Source organism: Formica exsecta, unplaced genomic scaffold, assembly GCF_003651465.1.
Source record: "Formica exsecta isolate Colony F162 unplaced genomic scaffold, ASM365146v1 scaffold116, whole genome shotgun sequence".
Taxonomy (NCBI): Eukaryota; Metazoa; Arthropoda; class Insecta; order Hymenoptera; family Formicidae; genus Formica; species Formica exsecta.
Window position 1 is genome coordinate 1,177,256 of NW_021848499.1, and position 25,088 is coordinate 1,202,343.

At 31.2% G+C, this 25,088-nt stretch overlaps 3 protein-coding genes and 1 pseudogene across 6 annotated transcripts in view; 2 read left to right on the top strand and 2 right to left on the bottom strand.

Annotated features, from left to right (window-relative positions):
• The window catches only part of LOC115239172, a 14,241-nt gene extending 8,559 nt beyond the window's left edge, over positions 1-5,682 (bottom strand). The window contains exons 1-3 of the mRNA XM_029813543.1: positions 5,499-5,682; positions 3,506-3,904; positions 1,434-1,819 (exon numbers count right to left, since the gene is read on the bottom strand). Of these exons, the coding sequence (XP_029669403.1) occupies positions 1,434-1,819; positions 3,506-3,904; positions 5,499-5,682 (969 nt within the window). The remainder of the gene's footprint in view (positions 1-1,433; positions 1,820-3,505; positions 3,905-5,498) is intronic.
• A 1,276-nt stretch (positions 5,683-6,958) lies between these two features.
• LOC115239325 (dipeptidase 1-like) lies at positions 6,959-15,109 on the top strand. Of its 4 annotated transcripts, none has more exons than XM_029813817.1 (11): positions 6,959-7,106; positions 9,681-9,834; positions 10,205-10,367; positions 10,666-10,949; positions 12,679-12,736; positions 13,230-13,406; positions 13,481-13,571; positions 13,953-14,028; positions 14,125-14,275; positions 14,399-14,514; positions 14,638-15,109. In XM_029813817.1, exons 2-11 carry the CDS (start codon positions 9,710-9,712, stop codon positions 14,711-14,713), a joined length of 1,317 nt encoding a protein of 438 aa, XP_029669677.1. In that variant the 5' UTR covers positions 6,959-7,106; positions 9,681-9,709; the 3' UTR covers positions 14,714-15,109. The 4 variants fall into 4 exon arrangements, with proteins under 4 accessions (XP_029669677.1, XP_029669667.1, XP_029669662.1 ...); XM_029813807.1 differs by lacking the exons at positions 6,959-7,106; positions 12,679-12,736; positions 13,230-13,406; positions 13,481-13,571 and adding exons at positions 7,184-7,289; positions 11,289-11,346; positions 11,840-12,016; positions 12,091-12,181; XM_029813802.1 differs by lacking the exon at positions 6,959-7,106 and adding an exon at positions 7,184-7,289.
• Positions 15,110-15,345: 236 nt separating this feature from the next.
• Positions 15,346-19,954, bottom strand: LOC115239352 (ornithine decarboxylase-like). The gene is made up of 10 exons (XM_029813827.1): positions 19,937-19,954; positions 18,913-18,998; positions 18,741-18,794; positions 18,322-18,409; positions 17,696-17,772; positions 17,246-17,418; positions 16,816-17,116; positions 16,476-16,715; positions 16,162-16,370; positions 15,346-15,954 (listed from the first exon to the last, which is right to left on the bottom strand). Exons 6-10 carry the CDS (start codon positions 17,398-17,400, stop codon positions 15,855-15,857), a joined length of 1,005 nt encoding a protein of 334 aa, XP_029669687.1. The 5' UTR covers positions 17,401-17,418; positions 17,696-17,772; positions 18,322-18,409; positions 18,741-18,794; positions 18,913-18,998; positions 19,937-19,954; the 3' UTR covers positions 15,346-15,854.
• Positions 19,955-20,514: 560 nt separating this feature from the next.
• On the top strand, positions 20,515-22,694 carry LOC115239178 (annotated as a pseudogene).
• Positions 22,695-25,088: the final 2,394 nt, after the last annotated feature.

Consider the following 25,088-nt stretch of genomic DNA (forward strand, 5'->3'; position numbering starts at 1 on the left):
ACGACGCTCATCGACACTCGTCGTACACAATTGCCGGGAATACAATTCGTCGTATGCAGCCTCTAATTCAATATTGCATATTCGCGCCGAGAAAATAGGAAATAGACGCCAGTGAAAATAGCACGCCCAAGCCTCGGGAACAAGAGTCGCGTATTTATTAAATTGAAGCTACGAAGCCGTGCTTGTTGTCGAGGCAACTCCTTCGCAGAGAAGTGCTACGTCTTCCATGAAAGTATTAACTGCGCGATGTCGGGTCTTCGCAAATACGACGCGGCGGAGTTTCCTTCGCTTCGCTTACCCGGCGACAGAAACCTTTCCTGTAGCAACTTACGAGCAGGCTAGCTTTGCGCGAAATAAAATCGCGAAATGAAATTCCCATTTTTCGAATCGAGCGTCTATTTCATGTCAAAAAACTTCGCACGTATTTTTGTGTTATTCAGCCGAATCCATTCAAATTGATCCCTTACTATACGGTCAGTATTCGAAAAATAGATATGCTTTACCCTATACTTTCCTGTCAAAGTTGTCTATAGAAGTTTTGCATGCAAAACGTTGAGCTACATTGAGGCAATGAGCTGTAACGAGTTGCATCGACGATGAGCATCGATGATACCGAAGAATTAATCGAATTATCGCATTAATCGAATCACGGTGTTACGTTCCTACGTCGTAACAGTGTAACTTCGTCGGGCCAACGTTGTTTATTAACGTACGTACTCTCGGTACGATCCAGTCCGTAACGTAATTACCTCACATCGAGGACACTAACGACGAAGACGCAGCAATAAACATCTAGCGAGATAAAAGGATAAGGATAAAAGAAACGGGCGAAGATAAATTTCGCGATAAAAGCACAAGCGAACTTGGCACGCCAAGTTTTAATGACGTTCTCGAGTAATATAAAATACTTTTATACTCATTATCAAGAGAGCAATATAGAAAACGTGAATTATCGAAGCGAGGAAACTTTCCTTGTCCCGGAAACTTTGATCGAACGCGCGGGCGACAGATAAGTTTTCGGAAATGAGAATTGCGTGCCGTGCCTCTAAATCTCACTTCAACAATCTGATCCCGATTTTCTATCTATAGATAGAGAAACGTCGGAGAAATATCGCGCGTTTTAAATATGTCAGAATTCTATGTAACTGTAACTTATAATGTATAACGAAAAATGAACTATTAAAAACTTATTTTTTTCTATATCAAATATAATAATCGCGCGAATCAAATATATTTTTATTTTATATTTCTATTTTATATATTCGCAATACCTCTTTTTTATTGTGTTATTTTATAATTTTGTCGTATTATACTGTATTATATATATTTCCTTTTTTTGCTGCTCAACTAGTATTTGACATATCTCGGAATTAATAATAATAATGAAAATAATAATAAATCAGATTATTATTATTTCGTAAAAACACGTGTACCTTTATTTGCACTTCGTCCTTATCAGGACCCAGAGATCGATCAGGCCTTGGCATCGATAAACTCCTATACTCCTCGATGGTATACGGACGATATACCGGTTTCTTCAACTTGTCCGAGTTGTTATGTTCACATTGCTCTCCTGGAAAGAAGATATTTGAAAGTATTCCTCGATGCGGTATCTCGCAGGATTGTGTAACGTGCGTTGTACGAGTAACGTGACCTTCGATAAAGCGACGATAGAAGCTGAGCTCGCTACTGTCGTCCCTTGAGGTGCCTGGAAGGGATGAACAACCCTCGTCCAGACTGAGCTCCCTGGGCTGGCTGTCACCGCAAATCGACAGGGTGGAATCCTCCGGAGACCGAATGCGCGGACGCCTCGGGATGCCTGAAAACAAAAAAAAAAGAACGGCGAACTTTAACTTTTCATATTAATAGCGCGACACGCGAAATTGCCGAAATTAGCCTTCAGAACGTAACGGCGAACAAACATTGTCAGAGAACGTGAGAAACGGCTGCATGCACCAGATGTTCTGATTTATTTAATTATGAATTATGTTCTACATTCGTCGGTACAAACAAAAGAATGGATTCCATGCAAAAAGGAAAAGTGACGTGAAAAGCGACGACCAGTGACATGAGAAATGACGCTATCAACTTTTCGAGATAGGAACGGCTTTTTGTTGAAGAGAATAATGCTGAAAAGTTCGCACGTCATACCTCTAGATGACAGAATTTTTAAAAGCAAAGATAGTAGGGACACTATCATATGTTTTTGATTGGTGTTTTTAAAATCTTATTTCACTCAAAAAAAGGAGTATTTGGTTGAAAAATGTGCCACATTTGAGTTACATTTTCATAAATATAATACTAAGTTATAATTTTAACTTCAATTAGATAATTTTTTTCTAATCTAGTTTATTTTATTTTATTTGAATTAGAGATAAAAATATATAATATATATAATATAATTAATTTTATTTTCTTAAAGAGAGAGAATATGTATCTCTTGTAAATGAATATTTAATTATTCTTTAATAACACGAATTACTTAATAATTATTTTTAATAATTATTTAAATAATTATTTAATATGACTTTTTTTTTTGCATATTAAACAATGTTATCTTTATAATCGAAGGATAGTCTATGCTAAAGAAACATAACCGGGTAAAGCAATTCCGAGAAGTTCCAAATACTTTACAGGAAACGAATACTTTAATACTCTTTCATAAAAATGTCACTTTTATTCATTGTACAACTTTACTGTATCGTAATATGTAGAAACTGTGGTAGCTATGCCTACATTGTGTCGCAGTAGAATCTCTTTCGCGATGATCCTTTCGCAAAATAAAATTCCATGCTTTACAACGATATATTTCAAATAAAATTCAAACATACGATTTAATATTCCTGATTGTGTCGGCATTAATGTTAATCAAAATTCATGTATACGACAGAGAGAAAGTTTCCAACAAAAATTAACATGAGACTCGCGCGAGATATATAAGAAGCTACTCTTTTCTGAAAAGAGAATCTCGCACATTTGCATTTATAAATCAATATCAATAATTCCTCTGTACATAAAAATAATTCTATTATAAAATTTACTTTATAAAAAAGATAGATCGTCTTTTATACAATGCATTTCTGAAATAATGATTTTAATCTTTATATTCATGAAAATACTCTTGAATTGGTACATTTGTCTCTATGTTTCTCATGCGGAAGAGATGTTGCAGATGATACGAATTCTGTTGGCCTCTCACTTTTGCAATTTAAAAATCTGGCCACTTTAGAAAAGAAAACGACAACGTCAAGTTATCCAGCGAGACTCGTTCGCCGGATTGAGAATCTCCCCTCGTCCCTTCCACCCAGTCTCTCCCATGGCGCGAACACACCCCGCTTCTAATCATGAAAGAAAGTAAACGTCCTCGGGGAAAATTGCATCGTTTCGTGTCGTCCCTTTTTATCGGGACCGCCGACGGCGGTGAGAAGGTGGTGGAGACGGGGTTGGTGGCGCATTTCGGCATTATTCCGCGTGAAGGAGAAGTCTCATTTGATTAAGGACTAACCGAATCTACGACGATAAAGCTCCGAATACGAGGTCCAACCAGGCCTAGCCGGTTCTGGTCGACTCCACGGTGCGAATACGTTACCAAGCTTTTTGTCGACCTTCGCGTTGCTCCCGCTGCTGCGCAGGTTACATTTTGACGAAGAATTTTGCACCTCCGGGGAACATCGCTCCGTCGACGTATGACAACAACGACGATTCGCGTCGCCTTCTTCCTTTTCACATTTTCCAACGACATCGTCCCCCTTTCTTATACGAAGCCGCGATTCGTTCCACGTCGAGCTGCTCTCCTGTCGTCGTTGGACGAATCTTCTTCCGCTCGCAGTTATCGAATTTCTGCCGCCGTTTATTTTCGCGCACCTGTCCCCACGTACGGTCCCATTGGGCTCTGTCGTATTGTCTAAAGTGTTGTCAGAACACGAGATTAGATGTATGTATATATATATATAAAATAATATTTTCTATATGTCGAAGCTGCATTTACATAAAATCTAAATAAGTCCGTATTTTTTTATAGCTAGTAAACACTCTTTTTGACATTTTATAGTGATGTAATATGTAATGTGCATTCGTATAATTTTCTATTTGTCAGTATCTATTAATATCTACATTTACATTATATTATACATTACTTGCATCCAAATATCGTCTATTTATGCGACAGAAACATATGTAGTATGGCCTGTTCTGCTAACGTTTAATATTGATTTATCGCTTAAAGTTTCTAACATTTTCTTCCGGAACATAATAAAATCACTTTTATTTTATCCATTTTTCCTGCTAAGATCGATAAGCGGATTTCCTTGCCATTCGTGTTACATTCCTGCGCTCTGCCTTATTCCGTCTAACTTTGCTCGTCGCTTTAATTATTCCGCGGAGTTTTACATTACCGCGAACGAGTCTCGACCAGAGATATTACGTTTTACATTATATAATTAGTACTGTCGTTAACGAGGCGATCGATCGCCTTCAGTTCTGCGCTCGCTTCGGTTCCGTGCTCTCAAACTACCGTCGAACTTTCGATCGACTTCCCCACGACCGCCGGTAAGTCAACGCTACTATGCGCCAATCATTAATTAATTAGCGCGCGATATCCGGGAACTCGTTTGTTCGTCCGCAAAAGCCGCGGCTTCCTGGGTTACGAGAAATCGAATTGCATTACGCAGAGCATTGCTTCATCATTTTTCAGCGCCATTGTCTTTTTATTATTTGTAATACACACACACACGCACACACACACACGCACACACACACACACACACACACACACACACACACACACACACACACACACACACACACACACACACACACACACACACACACACACACACACACACACACACACACACACACACACACACACACACACACACACACACACACACACACACACACACACACACACACACACACACACACACACACACACACACACACACACACACACACACACACACACACACACACACACACACACACACACACACACACACACACACACACACACACACACACACACACACACACACACACACACACACACACACACACACACACACACACACACACACACACACACACACACACACACACACACACACACACACACACACACACACACACATACGAACGCGCGCAATTATCTCCCGCTAATGAGAAGAAAAAAAGGATATTTCCCATACAATATGGGAATATAAAATTTTAATTCCGGAGTATCACTTTTCGGAAATTTTAAAGAGATAAAGAGATTTGATTTCAATTAAAAATCTCACACTATTGCGCTTGTTGCATTATACATCGTAAGTTCTTTCTATTTTTAATTTATGACGATTAATTTGGCGTGTATAATTTTATAAAAATATCACAAGAACAAAACGGAAAGTTCTTTGTCAAAAAAATACGTTGATATACTTTATTATATTACATAGCTATTCTTAAAATCCTTCTTTCACGAACTCGAGTCTGCAAAACTTATTTTACGTCTTTCGTACCTTTTATTCCGTGCAATGTCGTTAATATTGGATTTAAATGAAGTGAAGTGTCCTTGACAAATTTATCAACGGATTTGATTGCTTCGAGGTTATTATCATTATCACTATTATTATTCATCAAATCACTCTTTTCCAATGAATCTTCCTCAATACTCTCCAGAGAATCCAAAGAATATTTCGACATTACTGCGAAATTTTCATTTGGCACGAAAAAGAAATTAATAAACACATTGCATAACGTGTATGATATTGATAGTAATCTTAATTGATTTCTACTTTTCGTGTAGCAAACTTCGCACTTTCTTTTACCCATGAAACGTAGAACATACAGTAAATCGTGCAAAATACGTGGTAATTTTAAAAGAACTTCTATACAGAGTAAATTGAAATGGCTATATCAAATTTAATTTTCTTTAATTTAATTTAATTTTTTTTTTATTAAGCTTTTGAACGACATTTAAAAAATATTTAGAGGAAGATTATTTGTTCTAATGGTTTTAATTAATAGTATTATATACATAAAACACAAAAGTGTTAATATATTTAATAATTAAATATTTAATATCTTTTTACATATATATAAAGATTTATATCGAAATATCGGCGTTATCCTCCTATTTTATATTCTCCGTGTCACAACAATCATAAATATTTTATTTGAAATGTATTAGAAATCAGTTAATTTTTTAATTATCTAATTTGTTAATTACAAATTTAAGCTCGTTATGCAATAGTACCATATTTCCTAAACAAAATATATTCATCATATAATGTCATCTTTATGAATTATACACAGAAACAAATTATGAGAATATATATAATCGGTAAAATAAATACTTCAACTTTAATAATGATTAAATACGAAATTCCAAACTAGCTTTGCGTAAAACACATGTTCTACTAATTATCATTATGAATTATCATTATCTATATTTCACAAACTATTTTAGTAACTGTTGGCTATATACCAGCTGCTAATATAGAAGACCGTTGATATCTTATCACTTGTTGCTAAATTTAACACCTTTCTTCTCTCGAATCATCACGCTTTCTTTTTTTTTAATGTAGATATCTTTTTATCCAATATTTGTATTTAATATATTGGACAATTTGATATAATGCATAATCATATAAAATTGTAATGTAAATATCATATAAAAAATATCTTAAATAAATTATCGCATTTCCAAATATCGGAAAAAAATATAGAATTTGTTCTTGCACGCGTTCTTACAATCTCGTAAAATCCAAATCTATCAAAATTATTATGGTTTTAATTAATGATATAGAATAGCCTCTAGTATAATAGCCGATTATGCATTATTTAGAATGACTAACAGGAAGAAATGTCCAATTGCCAATGAATGGTAAACAAAAATAAACATTAAAAGAGCGCGGTTACATCATCCGCGCTTAAGCGTATTCATTATATAACGTTTCTTATATAAAAAAAGTTCAATCAGCCTCGTTATCAAGTTGTTTATAATGAATGTATACAGTAAGAAATAGAGAAAGACAGTTTTCATCAAGAGCGCTTTGCTGCGGGAGCAACACTGCTACATAAATCACAGACTTTGTCGTTCTTAAGCGAGATATCAAACATAGCAGGTACCTATTATAAGCTAATGTATCATCACATAAAGCTCTATCATATACATATATGTATGTATATTAGAACTACATACTAAAGTGGCGTTTCAAAGCGATGTCGCAATATGGCTCAACAGTGTGTCGCTTGATCTTAGCATCGTCGGAGGAATGCTTCGTTACTGTTCGACATGGGTGAATCTAGTACTTATCGCATTGATTCATAAGGGCATAATACTCGATAAAATATATTTCGACAAATATTAAACAACAATTTTTGAAATGCACAATATGTTGCCAATAATCATTTTGGACCGCATCTCTGTGTCTGTTTCAAAACTTAGCGCGTCATTGCAGATTGGTTATCGGTTTCGGTTATCGGTATTTTTATGTGTAATATAAAATAATTAATTCTAATAAAAATATACTTTATGTGTCTATGTACTCTTTTTACATATATATATAAATATAAAACTTTATACTAAATTTAAATTTTATTTATTAAATAATAATAAGCGTGCATGTTTGTATGCGTATATGTGTGTGATTACTAAGCGGTTATTCTTGTCCCTTATCAAAATGAGAAAATCCAGAAATATCAAGCGCAATGGAAACTTTTACGAAAAGATGATTCGATATGCTATTTAATGCGATAAGCTGATATTACCACGAGTTTGTGTATATATATATATATATATATATATATATATATATATATATATATATATACACAGTTTTTTTATTTTATCGGTTTCGTATTAAGTGAATTAACATATCGAAAAATTCGATTAATTTGTGCAATTAAATTTTCGTGCGATTGAAGCAAAAAGACTTAATTATGATACGTTTGGAATAAATTATACTTAATTACAGTGCAGTTGTTACGACTCACACTTTTAATTAAATTAATAATCTAATTATGATGAAAGTTTCAAAACGGTATATATAAATTCTTAGCAAGCGTCGATTCGTGCCTTTAGCCGAACGATGTTATAACATTCAGTTGTTAACGTGATACTAGTAAATTTTTTTCTGACATTGTAAGTATAATGATTTCATCATATTTACAATACACGTATCATACTAAAAATTCAATTTTTTGGCAATTTTAGATTATTTGATTTATCGATAATATCATTATTGTAATAAAAATCTATAAATTTGATGTTTCAAGATAGTAATTTAAAGAGTCATCTCAGAAAGACTCATCCATTTTGATTAGGTGAGAAAAAAACAATGTTAAAATATTTTAACAATAATCGTTAAATGATGTATTGATATCGAGACAAGCAAATATCACAATTTTAATCTCCGCGATTTTTTTCGGACTTATCGAGGATTACGGCACAGATACTTGATTAATAATTGAAAATGCAGTTATCAGATTTTTTATGATAGATATATCTATTATACAATATATAAATACCGCTTACAATTTTGGCTTGATATCACTTTTTGATTGTCTATCGACGCATAGTAAGTGATTTTTCTTTCGCTTGATCTGTTTTATTCTCGATTGTTCTCAATTCATTCTATATCTTTTATATAAACTTTATCATATCTGCAAGTAGTAATTAATAATTAGTATGATTAGTATAATTAGTAAAAAATTGATCAAATGAGATACACTTAGAAACTCTATTTAATATTTTGCTCAAATTTTATTACCGGATTTGTTACAAATTAATTTTTATACGTTTGGATTCATCATCTTTCTCCTTTTTTATATATATAAGCTGCATATATGGCAATGTAAAAAATATATAGGAATCTATACATGAAAATAAAACTAAAGTACATCTCTGCACATATTTTATACATTTTATTCAGATTTATCCCGATTCGCATTATATCAGCAATTGTCAAACATTAAATTATTAAGAGAGTACATTTGAAACGATGATTATCCCTATATGCTTACTGATATATTATTGGTAACGTCAATAACTAATAACTAATCAACACATAAGTGTATTAATTGAATCAAAAGCGTTTATTATTCATGAACCAAGTGTGCATACTTCCGTTAATTAAATAAATAAATAAATGAATAATTACGATTAAATGTAAACATTCTATTATTGAATCATGGTGTAAGCAGCTTTGAAAAATTCTGTTTTATCTCTCTCTCTTTCTGCATTTTTAACAGTAATTAAAAATATTAAATTAAAAATTTATAAAATTTGTAATAATAAGATATATGTGTGTATGTATTGCTGTATGGATTTTGCATTTTGTAAAATTTTTACATATCATTCATTTTTTATTTTAAATATTTTTTAAAAGAAAATGTAAAATATAAATTAATATGTATTTTATATATATTGTGTGTTTTTATTTCTCTAATATATATAATAATAATTTATATTGGAAGGTATATACCTTCCTATTGAATAGTATATAACTTCCACGTGGAAGCTATATACCATTTCGTGATGCGAAATCGCGAAATATGCGGGAAGAAAACAACTGTTACAACATTATTTAATTTACTAGAGTACATTATTCTGTTCTGTTAAAAATTATTATTTTATAAATAGCCTTGCTTTCTCTGTAACAAAAATTCTAACTTTGCTTCATTTTCGTCTTTTTCAGACATCATCTTTCGATACTGTACAGGGAAAATGGTATATATTAATGTCGCCGTTTGCCTGTCAATTCTTCTGTTTGTGATCGGATTAACCGTAGGATTTAGCGTGAATATCTTTAAAGGTCGGGACGCTCTCGATTCGGCGCCTCTTATTGATGGGTAATTCAATCATATAATTGGGAAATGTGCGTATAAGAAAATGAATGACTTCGACCTATTTTTATTCCATCGATATCATTTAAAAACAACATTAATTGCTAACGAATAATCTCCAAACTGATAGTTACGTTAATCAAATATCAATTAGATTGAAGATATACAAATTAAATTTTATCAGATCTTTTGTGCTAATATTTTCTTACATATTCCAAACACAAATTTTAAAAATAATATCAAGATTTCTTGTAAAATATGAATCAAACGAACAATCAATAAGGTCAATTTTATTTCGCGTTCTTATCGCATCTGCATCCTGTCTTTTCCTTTTTGATTAATTAAATGTATTTATCTCTAACCATTATGTTTGTAGCCATAACGATTTACCGTACAATTTATATCAAATCTTGAACAATAACTTGTCAGCCTTCCATTTCGAAAGAGATCTAAGAAATGACAGCGTCTGGGGAAGTAACGCTTGTTCCTCGTGTTTCACTGATCTGCCTCGCTTAAATGCAGGAAAAGTGGGTGGACAAGTAAGTCAATAACATTTCGCATATAAGATCACACAAAAGATTAATTATCTTTAGAAATTCCGCAGCCTATTTATTCTACAATTAATAGATCAGCTATTTCATCTTGAACGCATTGCCACATTCTACAAGAAATTATTTGTCCCATTATTATTTTATTTCTCTTTGTCTGTTATTTTACTTTTTACTGCATACCTCATATAAAAAGATCGTTATCTTTTAAAAAAATTCACTCTATCACAAGACTTTCCACAGAGAAGCTTATCTTATTTGTTTTTTTACGCAATAACGCAATTTTCAGTTCTGGGTGGCATACATGCCGTGTGAATCGCAATACAAGGATGCTGTACAGTTAACATTGCGGCAGATCGATGTAATCAGGCGATTTATTCAGCGATATCCGACCAACTTGCAACTAGTCACAGACGCGAAAGACATTGAGACCACGTGGAGGAATGGCAAAATAGCATCTATGATAGCCGTCGAGGGCGGTCACTCGCTAGACTCGAGTTTAGCTATCTTGAGACTCTACTATGATCTCGGTGTTCGTTACGTTACCCTGACACACACCTGCAATACACCGTGGTACGTCACCATAAGCGTTGCAAACCGAGCTCAATGAAATCTTTCGCTCGTTTATCACAATTAAATCTCTATTTACATCTCTATTAAGCACAAAATTCCCGTATTCAAGATATGAACTGCGAGATATGGTATTAAATTTCAGTCACATTGTACATATGAATTTTACAAATTCTTATCTCTCTTGATAATTATCTCTCGATAACGCAAATTTTGATATTATTTATAAGTACAATAATTTTGTTTAATTTCCTGAATTATAGAGAAACACAAAAATACTTTCTCTTGTATCTTTAAGTATAACGAGAGAATTGATGATAAATTTTATTTTTATTTCTACAGGGCCGATGCATCGATTGTGGATGACAGATATGTATACAATCTGACAGAATTCGGACAAGTATGTGAAAAAATTATTGAAATTATTGTTATTATCTTTTTAATACAATATTTTGATTATTGTTTTATATATCTTATATGATGGAAAAACCTGAATCGTTTCAAGCGTTTGGTATATCTTTATGAGATTATGGCAGTGATTTATCAATAATACGAGACGGTCCCCACAATAGCTGAGAGGCATGACAAATTGATAAGATTGATATGATATACCGAAACTTGATCAAGTGAAAACGCGTGATAATTAATTAAATTTAAAGAGCTAAAACATTAATGCCTTCTTACATAACTATAATGTGCATTAAAAAATAATCTTCGAAAACTCTCTCTATACAATTAACATCTATTAATTGCATATTGTATGAAAAGCTATTTATCGATCGTTCTAAACTAGTTTGATACGATCATCAATTTTTAGTTTTAAATAAAAATTAAAAATTCCAAACGGTGCCAATTTCTCCTAAAAAAACAATGGTATATTTTACAAATTATAGATAGTGGTTTACGAGATGAATCGAATTGGAATGTTGGTCGATTTATCTCATGTCTCTCACAATGTTATGAGAGAAGTGCTCGCAATAACAAGAGCTCCCGTCATATTCTCGCATTCGTCCGCTTTCAGTATTTGCAGACACTACAGGAACGTTCCCGATGATGTCCTGCACCTAGTCGTAAGTATATATAAAAAAAAATTGTTCTTTTAAAAAGATGCAGAAGTTTCAAAAGCACTCTTCTTTTCTTTCAGAAAAAGAATAATGGTATCGTTATGGTGAATTTCTATAGCAGTTTCGTAAATTGTAATTCTTCCAGAAACGCGATGATGCAAGATGTCGTAGGTAATGTATTCAATTACGCATTCAATTAAACTACACAGTATGTGATTTAGTACTATAATCTTAAAATTTATCGTCAATAACGTTTACAAAGATCTTGTAAACTTTACACGGGAATCTCAAAAAGTTAAAAATAATAGCACATATGAAATAATATATATAAAAAGATTTTCATTCTCCCCATTTTCATTTCCCCCCTCTCTCTCTCTCTCTCTCCACAAAAATGTTGTTTCTAGCATTATGTACCTTTTTTTAAATTTTTATTCTGACAATCTGACAATATCCAATAATGTATCCGACATATGTATCCTCAGTTAATTCTTGTACACGTGAATTTTTATTTTCTATTGAGACGATCAAATATATGTATTGACCTTTTTAGATCATATAAATCACATTCGAAATCTTATCGGAGTGGACGAGAAACACAAAAATACTTTCTCTTGTATCTTTAAGTATAACGAGAGAATTGATGATAAATTTTATTTTTATTTCTACAGGGCCGATGCATCGATTGTGGATGACAGATACGTATACAATCTGACAGAATTCGGACAAGTATGTGAAAAAATTATTGAAATTATTGTTATTATCTTTTTAATACAATATTTTGATTATTGTTTTATATATCTTATATGATGGAAAAACCTGAATCGTTTCAAGCGTTTGGTATATCTTTATGAGATTATGGCAGTGATTTATCAATAATACGAGACGGTCCCCACAATAGCTGAGAGGCATGACAAATTGATAAGATTGATATGATATACCGAAACTTGATCAAGTGAAAACGCGTGATAATTAATTAAATTTAAAGAGCTAAAACATTAATGCCTTCTTACATAACTATAATGTGCATTAAAAAATAATCTTCGAAAACTCTCTCCATACAATTAACATCTATTAATTGCATATTGTATGAAAAGCTATTTATCGATCGTTCTAAACTAGTTTGATACGATCATCAATTTTTAGTTTTAAATAAAAATTAAAAATTCCAAACGGTGCCAATTTCTCCTAAAAAAACAATGGTATATTTTACAAATTATAGATAGTGGTTTACGAGATGAATCGAATTGGAATGTTGGTCGATTTATCTCATGTCTCTCACAATGTTATGAGAGAAGTGCTCGCAATAACAAGAGCTCCCGTCATATTCTCGCATTCGTCCGCTTTCAGTATTTGCAGACACTACAGGAACGTTCCCGATGATGTCCTGCACCTAGTCGTAAGTATATATAAAAAAAAATTGTTCTTTTAAAAAGATGCAGAAGTTTCAAAAGCACTCTTCTTTTCTTTCAGAAAAAGAATAATGGTATCGTTATGGTGAATTTCTATAGCAGTTTCGTAAATTGTAATTCTTCCAGAAACGCGATGATGCAAGATGTCGTAGGTAATGTATTCAATTACGCATTCAATTAAACTACACAGTATGTGATTTAGTACTATAATCTTAAAATTTATCGTCAATTACGTTTACAAAGATCTTGTAAACTTTACACGGGAATCTCAAAAAGTTAAAAATAATAGCACATATGAAATAATATATATAAAAAGATTTTCATTCTCCCCATTTTCATTTCCCCCCTCTCTCTCTCTCTCTCTCTCCACAAAAATGTTGTTTCTAGCATTATGTACCTTTTTTTAAATTTTTATTCTGACAATCTGACAATATCCAATAATGTATCCGACATATGTATCCTCAGTTAATTCTTGTACACGTGAATTTTTATTTTCTATTGAGACGATCAAATATATGTATTGACCTTTTTAGATCATATAAATCACATTCGAAATCTTATCGGAGTGGACCATGTTGGTATCGGCGGAGATTATGATGGTGTAACGTCGTGAGTAATTGTTTTAATACTAATAACACAAATATTACGAATAATATTAATTATTATAATAAATGCAAGTGAAATATGTTTAATAAAATCGATTAGAATGCCGATAGGCTTGGAAGATGTCTCGAAGTATCCCGATCTGTTTGATCGTTTATATGAGAATCGAGAAGGAGAACCAACATGGACCAGAGAGGATTTAGAAAAATTAGCTGGAAGAAACTTTATTCGCGTTTTCCAAGCAGTAGAAGCGGTAAATACAAAAATTACATACAACATATAACGCATTCACGAGTAATAAGAATATGACACCTTTTATCTTATTTTTCTTTAATTTGTCTTTATTAATCTTGTTTTATTAATGTTTTTTGAAAAGGTACGAGACTCTTTATCGTCCGAAGCACCTCGAGAAGATATTATAATGGGAAATGAATTATATACTGCACAAAAGAGAGAAGGACTTAATCCAGGCGCATGTCAAACTGCAAAGGAGTAAATATTATTTCATGAGAATTATAATATATATAAATATATTAATTTAATTTATCGCGGAAAAAGAACAATAGTTTTCCTAATATTCTACATTTTCTAAGTATTCTTTTCCTTTCATGTTAGATGGAGTAATGTAAATGTAACATCAGATGCAGAAGAGAAGACTTCAGGACTGAATCTATATCCAAGAATAGGATGAAAACTATTAGGAATGGAATACTATCATTCAGTGTGGATTCAAGTGGAAGGATGTTAAAGTAAATATAAATGTGAAAGCATGTTAAACAATATGTGATATTTCATTAAGACGCAATTAATATTAATATTAAAGAGCAAAATGTAAAAATATTATGGCAATATTATTTATTTTATTTCTATTTATATTATTTAACTCTCTAAAGATAAAAGATATTTTAAAATGTTTTCTCAAATGGAACATAAAGATAAGGTATCATTTTAGAAGATCTAAAATATTATTAGTTTTGGCAATTTTTATAATTCTTGTTGAATTACAAATCTGAGAGAATTAATATGTTCACGATACTATATAAATGTATAGTAAATTATTTGTTAATTATAATAAACAAAATTTGCGGAAGAGAAACACACATCTGATACAATATCATTCATACGTATATTATATAAATTAAGATGTGTTTATTCTCTATACTTGAAGAAGATATCTCTCTTTTAATATTATCTTTTTTAAATATTAATATAGTAGCATTTTATCACGTAAAATATGAATGAGATATGATCGATTAAATTTACCGGGAATCGGGAATTTACCGATAAAGATTAATAAATGATATCACCTTACACACAATTTTCTAAGGCAATCACATTTTCTAATTTTATTAAATTTATATAATTACAGTAATACTTTAACATAATCAAAAAATTATACAGTTTCTAGTATTTACTAATTTATAACAATACCTAAGTAATAAATAATATATTCTTCTTTATTTTAATAAAATGCTTTTTTACTTTTTTCTGAGAATATTCCATATTATTTTTTTATAAAAGTATATTCATATTATCTCATATTTTTTTTTTTATAAAGGTATATTTAAATCTTGGAATAAAAAATAAAAAACAGCATTATTATATTAAAAGACTCATTACATATATTAATAATTTATATTATTTATTACCACTAAAAATCGTGGGATATGATTACTAATATATATGTATTTTTATAATATATTTATAATATTGAAAAAAGATTAGATAACTATTATATACAAAGCGTTTAAAAAAATTTATTTCAATCAACAATAAACAAAAATTTATATTATTCTAATTTTCTTTTACTACTTATTGATTCAGAGTTATTGTCAACGGCTTTCAATATAACCCGTTTTTTCTACTGACTCGGACCATTCTATAAATTTCATAAGTCTTTGCATCAATTTGATCTCCGTCGTTAAATTTTCCCTGAAAATTTAACTATTTTATTAAATCGTAAAATAAAATGAGACTGAATTGTATGACTATATTAATACGAGGTATTTTAGAGATAACTCATAAATTTAGAAACATCTTATTCCAAGTAAAATCTTCATATTATGCATATCCATACTAACTATAAAATAATATCCATAAGACGACGCATTTGAAAAATATCAATCAATTTACACTAACCATTGACTTTTCCTAATAATCGGTATAACAGTTGGGATTGGAAATCCATTGAACGTTGTGCATAAAGATAAAGAATAAGCACCCATATCTTCCCAGATTAACCAATTACCAAGGCAAAGTTCCGGCAATAACACATCTTGAACAATGACATCGAACGAATCGCAAGTCGGTCCCCATAAAGTCGAAAGAAATTTTTCGTTGCTCACCGACTAAATCGCGGTAATAAATTAATTACATAATTTTATACAGCCATATATAAAAAATACAACATAAATATATATAATATAATATAATAAGAAGAAAAATTTAATTACTTCGAAGAGGATTTGCGGAACTCTGGATTTCAAACCCAACAATTCTTCGATGAACGAACTATATGTACCGATGTTAATGTAATACATTCTCGTAATTTTACCGTTTTTACAAGAGAGTTTTTTAGAATGTAAATACGTGGCTAGAGTAAACGCCGAAGTAACGTAGTATCTTCCAGGCTCGCTAATAATTCTTATACTAGGATCAAGATCTTGGATTGCATCATTAATCAGATTGGCGAGCTAAAAAGTTTCGAAAAATTAATCAAAGACATTTTACTATATAAATTGTATATAACGTGAAACGAATAAAAAAACGCATAAACATACAAAAAGAACATACTTTGTCAATATTTGTTCCTTTTTCGCCAGGGAAACCACCACCGATATCAATCAATTGTACATCTTTGCAGCCCATAGTTTTAGCGATTGTGATTAATCGTCTGCACTTATCGATACCCCTACTAAATGCGTTTAACTCTCCGCATGGGCTACCGACGTGAAAACTAAAGCCGTGTAAAGTCAGACCGAGATCCATCGTGAGTCGTATCAATCGCACAGCTTCCTCCTCTGATTCGCAACCGAATTTCAATCCGAGATTGCATTCTGAGTTATTCGCGTCGCATTGTATGCGTATGATTATTCTGTCAGATTATTGGGAAAAATTACTGTATCATACAGAAGTATCAATATAAACAAAACATGCAAACGATGTTATCATAGCTATACAATGACGAATAATATCGCACAGTGATCTTTTATAATACACTCACTTGGCCTCAGGATAAAGATCTTTAATCTTCAAAAGCTCTAATTCGCTGTCGGCCGTCAGTTGGTTAATGTCCAACTTCTTGGCGTATTTGATATGAGACGGACATTTGTACGGATTAGCGAATATAATACGATTAGCTTGCACACTGTATTGCATTACTTGACTGATTTCTTGCTGTTATGATATATGTTAAAAGTAAGCTAGCTTATAAAAAAGTAAATTTGCTTATACAATAATTTATAAAATTAATAAATTTCATGTAAATATTAAAGAAAAAATTACAAAAATATTATTATTTAAAGAAGAAGATTTGTAGAAAATAATTATTTATTTATTTAATTTAAAATATAACAAAGTATCTTCTTAATTAGAAAAGATAATAAAGATCTTTTTCAAATTTAATGTGATAAAGAGAATATATAAGATCGCAGTAAAAGTCGTAATAATTTACCTCGGATGCACAATCAAAGCCAGCATTTAAAGCTGCCAATATTTTTATTACTGTCGGATCAGGATTGCATTTAACCGCTGAAATCAATTAAAAAATACATTTCTTCTTTCAGTATAAATTTGAATAAAAAAAATTTAAACGATTAAATTTATCGAGCCGATTTATCGAGTCGAATATATATCCACATTGTCAAACCGAACCTCGAATCGATCTTCAAACGATCGCATGTTCACATTTGTCGAGCACATTTCAGTAATTTGATTTGCAATATCTTATTAGAAGTCGATATTTCGATAGCAAAAGATTCTTTTTTTTTATGCTTATATATTAACTGTGTCTGAAGGACACTGAAGGAAGAAAACTAGCTTGACTGCTTATAAGCATTCCGAGATATTCTGATAAGCATTGTTTTGATAACGATTGTATTCATTTTTACGTTTGCTCAGCGATAAGATTCTTTGAAATTACTGCAAGTGTTTAATAATAAAATCACTTTTTATGATAATACAAATCATAAAAAAGTTTCACATCACACCTTTCAAGATTTTCATTTGAAATGCATTGTAATCACATGAAACAATAAAAAGAAATACTGATAAAAAATACAGCAAATAATGAAAACTCACTCAAGATTACTCTGCCGGCGCCTCAGGGAAGCGGGAGTCTCTTTCAAACTTCCTTTTCTCAGATTGTCAGGATCCTCAGTATGTTGATCTGTAATATATAAATTAAATTTAAAAAAATTGTAGCGACGCCCTAAATAATTAAAATTGTTTAAAAATATTATTGTATGCATTGAATTTTATATTCCATGCGTACAATAATAAACAGCAACATAATTAAATAATTTTATTTTCAAAACTCGTTTCGCGATGTTAGGTAGTACCGACGTAAAAATTACGAATATTACGAATTTAAATGCAAGCTTGTATATATTAGTAATTGTCAGAAAATTACTTTAAATTCGTTTGGGTCAATTTTAATATTTGTCTATAATTTCCCAAAATCCATTATCTAATTAAAATAACAAATAGTTCAAACTCACCGGTGTTATACGCAGCGACAGAGTTACACAGTGTAGTATGTACACAGTATTGATCTGTAAAATACACAAACATATCTATTTAATATCTCAAAAAATAATTATTGTACGCTTTAAAATTTTCCTTTTATAAGATATTTTACAAATAATAATAAATAAATAATAAATGATTTACCTTATGGTTACTCCGCCGTTGCTTGATGCCGCCACGGATCTCCTCTAACTCTCTTATTTCACCTTCGCTCCTTCGTGTGGCACTTACTAGCAAAAACAATTATTTACAATTAAGTATGCACTCGCAAAGCAATTAATTACGATTACGCACGCCCTAATCACATCCGAATATAGTTAATGAGCGTGCAGCACTTTGCACAGCATTTCCGACTTTAATGATGGGCGACGCGCACTTGATTATGGCGGGAAAATAACGCGGGAAAAGTGCCCGAAGCTCACGGCATCTCACAACCGCTCGCGATGTCCCTAGCCGATGTAACTAACTTCACATATATGCGTACAGCAAAGATTTTAACAAATCATCGATGCTCACACAAACGCTGTATTTATATGTACGCGGTCGAAAATTCTTGAAATATGATTTTAATAGATAGCAATTATTGTAAATATATGTGTATCATGAGACAATGCATGATTTATATATAAATTCCTATCGCGTTGATACCTACTCAAGTCGATGAAGCGCGCGTAATATTTTCTTCGACAAACAGCCATCACCGCGATACGTTTAATCAAACTAATATAAACAATTGCGCAGGTTGATATTCACTAATTAAAATATAACTTTGGACACCACGATCGTGTTCGACGAGTATTTTTCGCGATCGCGTCTCGAAAACTAATGCGACACCGCGCCACGCCGTTGACTTAATAAGATATTCTGCAATTAATTCCTAAGCAAACTTTCGATTAGAATGACACTAAACGCAGTATAAACTCTATTATAAATGTATGGATAAGTGTAAACTAGTCTTTAAAGGTATAAATACTCGAAAGACGAATAGAATAAAAATATCCATAATGGCCGATTATCTGATCCGAAAAAGTCGCTCGATCTTTTTATTCTTAAAATTCCAATCTAATATGCCATAAAACTATTAAATATTCTCACAATTTATTCAAAAAAACAATGCTATTGCGAATGATCGTATCTATTTGGCTCGATTATCTCTTTGTCGGCTTACCTGTGCGGATATTGTCGAAGCCCGCAATCTTTACGCCTGTACGATGCGTCGTATCATCTTGAACTAATCGGCATGAAAGGCGCCAGCGAAATTTTTCATATCAGCCAATCAAGTCGAGAGGGCGCGCGAAATCTACCGAAAATCACCGAGCAGTTTCGAACAATTTAGCGCGAGGATTCAAAATCGTTTGAAGTCATTATGCAAATAGACGTAATACGAGAGGTCGAAAATATAACATTTTCCCTTGAAAATTATGTGAAAATGGATATTTGACAGGTTAATACGCTTTCGAATTTTAGCGACATCTCTAACTATATTCTTTTGTGATATAAAAATTATACTTTTTACATGTATAAAAAAGAGGGATCACATTTCTCTCCATCTACACAATTTAAATCTAAAGATGAGCAATCAATAATATTAATCGATATTTATAGGCAAGGTGTTACATAAAAGGATTTTTATTATTTGAAAAAAAATTACACGTATACGCAATTGTACATAGCAATACGCACATAATTCGCGCTTTTGTGAACGCAAAAAATCGCTATCACGCCATCTGCCAGCGAATTGGGTCATTATTATTGTCAGTTGTCAGTACGTATCAGTGATTCATGGAGTCGCGTGGAGTTGCGAGATATATTTTGAGCGAACTTCTACATTGCTAAAAAATTCACATTATGCTGTAATTATACGTGCTATCCTGAGAACGGTATCCGAGCTCGAGCTTCGAAAACGCAAACATCGGCGTCGACGCGTCAACGCTACACGAGAAAGCCTTAGAAACGTGCGGCGCACCAAATTGCCAGTGTGTCCGGCAGCAAAATGGCAGCGAGTGACTCTACTACGGACGACAGCCTTTACCCGATTGCGGTTCTGATCGACGAGCTAAAAAATGAGGACGTCCAGGTAATTGTTGTTTACGATGATTATGAAGAGTGAATTTTCTATTTCCTCCTCTTCTTCCGAAATGTTCGTTTCCCCGTCATCTGATCTCTAAACAAAGCGTTGCCGACATAGCGATATATACTCTGGAAAGAAAAGCTAGTAATATCCTTCATGGAGTTTATGCACGATATATAACGATCTTAAAGATAATACGTATAATATAGAATTGAAAACGCGTTGGTGTGATTGTTTAAAAGAGAAAAGCCTGATTAAAACTTTTTAGACGTTTAGAGTACAAAACAATTTTTATTGCTATTCCTACATATGTTGATATACATTATAAGCATTCTGATAAGTTATTTTTTTCATTATAGCTACGTCTCAATTCTATCAAGAAGCTATCAACAATTGCACTTGCATTAGGTATTGAACGAACACGGAGTGAGCTAATACCATTTTTAACGGAGACTATTTATGATGAAGATGAAGTCCTTCTTGCATTGGCTGAGCAACTCGGCACATTTACTCCTCTCGTTGGTGGACCAGAATATGTGCATTGTTTATTGGTAATAGCAATAGATTTTTTTGAACAGTGTTTAACATAAGTCCCAGATTCATTTCAGTAATTTGTCTTGTCTGTTCTATCAAAGAAATATAAATTATAAATTTTTAATGTAGCCACCATTAGAATCTCTGGCCACTGTCGAAGAAACTGTGGTTCGTGATAAAGCAGTGGAATCTTTAAGAAATATTGTAAGCCAACACAGTCCTGCAGATTTGGAAGAACATTTTGTTCCTTTGGTACAGCGCTTAGCTTCAGGAGACTGGTTTACGTCAAGAACATCAGCATGTGGATTATTCAGTGTTTGCTATCCAAGAGTGAGTCCAGTCATTAAAGGTAATTGTACAATAATTTTATCTCTTGCGAATCCATGCTGGATAAGTTTTTAATACAGAATAAATATGAAAACATGTTGAAAACTTGAATGTTATAGCGGAATTGCGAAATCACTTTCGCAGCTTGTGCCAGGATGATACACCCATGGCACGACGATCAGCTGCTTCTAAATTAGGTGAATTTGCAAAAGTTGTGGAAATCGAATATCTTAAATCAGATTTAATTCCTATGTTTGTTATCCTCGCTCAGGATGAACAAGTAAGTTCATTAAAACTATGAAATTTCACAATTCTTTTCATGTTGATTATCATACTTGCACTAACAATTTTACAGGATTCAGTTCGTCTTTTGGTTGTTGAAGCTTGTGTTAGTATTGCAGCATTGTTGAGGATTCTAAATGGCGTGTGCGACTAGCTATTATTGAGTAATTATATATGTTAATTTACCTAATTTATACTATTGGAGTTCAAAGAAAAGAATAAGATAGCAATATACTTTACTACTGATTTGGCATTTTAGGTATATGCCATTGTTAGCTGGACAGCTTGGAGTAGAATTTTTTGACGAGAAATTAAATTCTTTATGTATGACTTGGTTGGTGGACCATGTTTACGCAATTCGGGAAGCAGCTACTTTAAATCTGAAAAAACTGGTAGAAAAGTTTGGTCCCGAATGGGCACAGAATACAGTAATACCCAAAGTCTTGGCTATGTCTAGGGATCAGAACTATCTTCACAGAATGACATGCTTGTTCTGCATTAATGTAAGCTTATTGCGTTATACGGCTTTGAAACGGAGATTGTAATAGTAACATGTATTCAAAAAAGAAAAAATCAATTTATACAATTTTTATAATAGGTTCTAGCTGAAGTGTGTGGTCCAGAGATAACAACAAAGGTAATGCTTCCAACAGTATTGACAATGGCTACTGATAACGTTGCAAATGTAAGATTTAATGTCGCTAAAATATAAATTCTAATTAGTAGATTATATTAAATAAATCATATAAATCATATTTTTCTTAAGTTATGTTGTATTTGTATACCTATTATTACATTAATGAGTACAATATACAATTTAATTTGTAATATGTATTTCTCATACATACTTGAGTGTTTAAAAAAATAATATAATACAATAATAAAAAAACATCTCTCCGAATCATTCCTACAATAAAATACCTATTCACAAACTGTTGTACTTCTGCTTTTGCTAATCTTAGAAAACGTTTTAATACTTAGTATTTTAATTTTTCAAACATTTATTATATATATTAAGAAGAGACAAGAGAGAGAGAGAGAAAATGAGTTTTTGTTACAATTTATTTTATTATATAACCATTAATATAGATATCTTACATTATACGATATTATCACAGCTTATTACTATTATTGTGTTTTATAAGTTTCTGATACATATATTTATTAAATTTGATAATTGTGAATGTAAGATACACCGGTATTATGAGAACAATATATTTATCATATAATATGATATTCAACTTTTATCCATACAATAACATAAAAAAAAATTAATTATTCATCTTAGATTTACATAGTCAAAGAAAAAAAAATTCCACCCTTTCCATCAAATAGAATAAAATGTTATCTAACAGTTACAACTTTTGATTTGTATGCATAAAAGTATGATGTAGCAATATCAGATATAACTCCAAACAATAAGATCCAATCAATATATAACTTTTAACATAATTAACATGTACTACTATGCAATAAAATAATAAGAATAATAATGAGTACTAAGAAATAAATGAACTTTATTCGTTTACTTATTGTAGATGAGCACACTATTGTTGCACAATTTCATGTTTTTATGATATAAGAATATACTTGTATTAACCACTATATTGTATATATGGTATATACCACATTTTCTTGAACTTTTTAAAATATTGTTTTACAGAAAATATAATTATTATACCAGAAAAAAATATAAGCCGTATTTTTTCTATTAAAAAGTTTATACTTAATATTTAATATGGGATCTTTAATCATAACTGTATTATTAATGTTTTTGAATTATCTTTAAAATTATTAGTATATCAATAACAACTTTAGAATTACATAGCATAATACATGATATATAATACGTTATTATTTTAACACAAAACGTTATAGAAGAAATAAATCCTTAAACAAGATGTTCAAAATTTTTTATCAGTTTATATGTATAGTATATAGCTCATATACATGTAACTATAAATTACGCACTCAAATTATATTATCTACACTATTTTATGTATGTAAAGAGCCTTTAATATGGAAACAATATTAATTTTAACACTCTATAAAATAATATTCGTAATTGCAAATTCTAATGTAACTAAATTGTTAATCTAACTGTTTAAGATATATAATCTAGTCATAGTTCTTAGTCATCATCATATAACTGGGACATTTCAATATTATACTATTACATCTTTTTTTTAGTATAATCTATAATATAGTAGCTTTATTTTTATTATGAGCTTATATAGATTGTTATTTAATCTGATAATACATCTTTTAATAAAAAAAAAAGGATAAAATAATCGGAAATAAAAAAGAATTTGTAAAATTAAATTTACCGATCTTTTTTTCTATCAAAGGAGCGAAGAGAGGAGTTATATAATTATTTATATATAAGAGAAAGATAGAACCTATTATGCATTTATGTTATAATCTACGGAGTGAACCGCATAAAATGTGACAAGTCAATAATTTCAAAATATTAATGATTTAAAAACATTATATTTGGCAAAGCTGTAATATTTCGAAGCGCATATATTTTTCGAATATTTATTTTTTTCTATGTGAAGCTGTCAAGGAAATATTAACAAAACAACTGCTTTTTCAGTATTTATGTCTTTGAGCAGCACTGAATGGCTATAATCATTATTCGTTTTAATATGAATTGTAATTAGGCATTTCAAAAATATATACAATTTTATTTAGAAAAAAAAAAAACGATCCTTTAATTCCCTAGGCCATTGCGTAGAAATAATATATCTAAACAATGTAAATACTCTAAAACACTGCAACTTTGCCTAACAATATTTTTTTCATCAATATTTTTGAAAATATCTACTTGTCGAGTTTTACGTGTGTCTGTGTGTATAATGTGTGATCTTATATATATATACTATTATACATGATATTATTGATATATAATATTCGTATTTCCCGCTTATCAGTAAATTTTTAAATAAGTGTTAACAACTAGTAAGTTAATCAATTAACGTAAATTACTCATAATTATAAATACTTAGGTATAAATTGCACCAATGATATAATATCTTATTGATATCTATGTTCAAAAACTGTTGTCTCTTTAAACATTACAATTGCTAATGATGAATGCTACTAT

What these genes read in the sequence shown, in the direction of transcription:
- LOC115239352 (XM_029813827.1), bottom strand. Translation starts at nt 17,400, where the DNA reads ATGCAATACAGTGTGCAAGCTAATCGTATTATATTCGCTAATCCGTAC. An exon ending in AAGGAACAAATATTGACAAA is followed by an intron (nt 16,716 to 16,815) that starts GTATGTTCTTTT and finishes GAAACTTTTTAG; the next exon opens with CTCGCCAATCTGATTAATGA. An exon ending in ATTATTAGGAAAAGTCAATG is followed by an intron (nt 15,955 to 16,161) that starts GTTAGTGTAAAT and finishes TTAAATTTTCAG; the next exon opens with GGAAAATTTAACGACGGAGA.
- LOC115239325 (XM_029813807.1), top strand. An exon ending in TCGGCGCCTCTTATTGATGG is followed by an intron (nt 9,835 to 10,204) that starts GTAATTCAATCA and finishes TTATGTTTGTAG; the next exon opens with CCATAACGATTTACCGTACA. An exon ending in CAGGAAAAGTGGGTGGACAA is followed by an intron (nt 10,368 to 10,665) that starts GTAAGTCAATAA and finishes CGCAATTTTCAG; the next exon opens with TTCTGGGTGGCATACATGCC.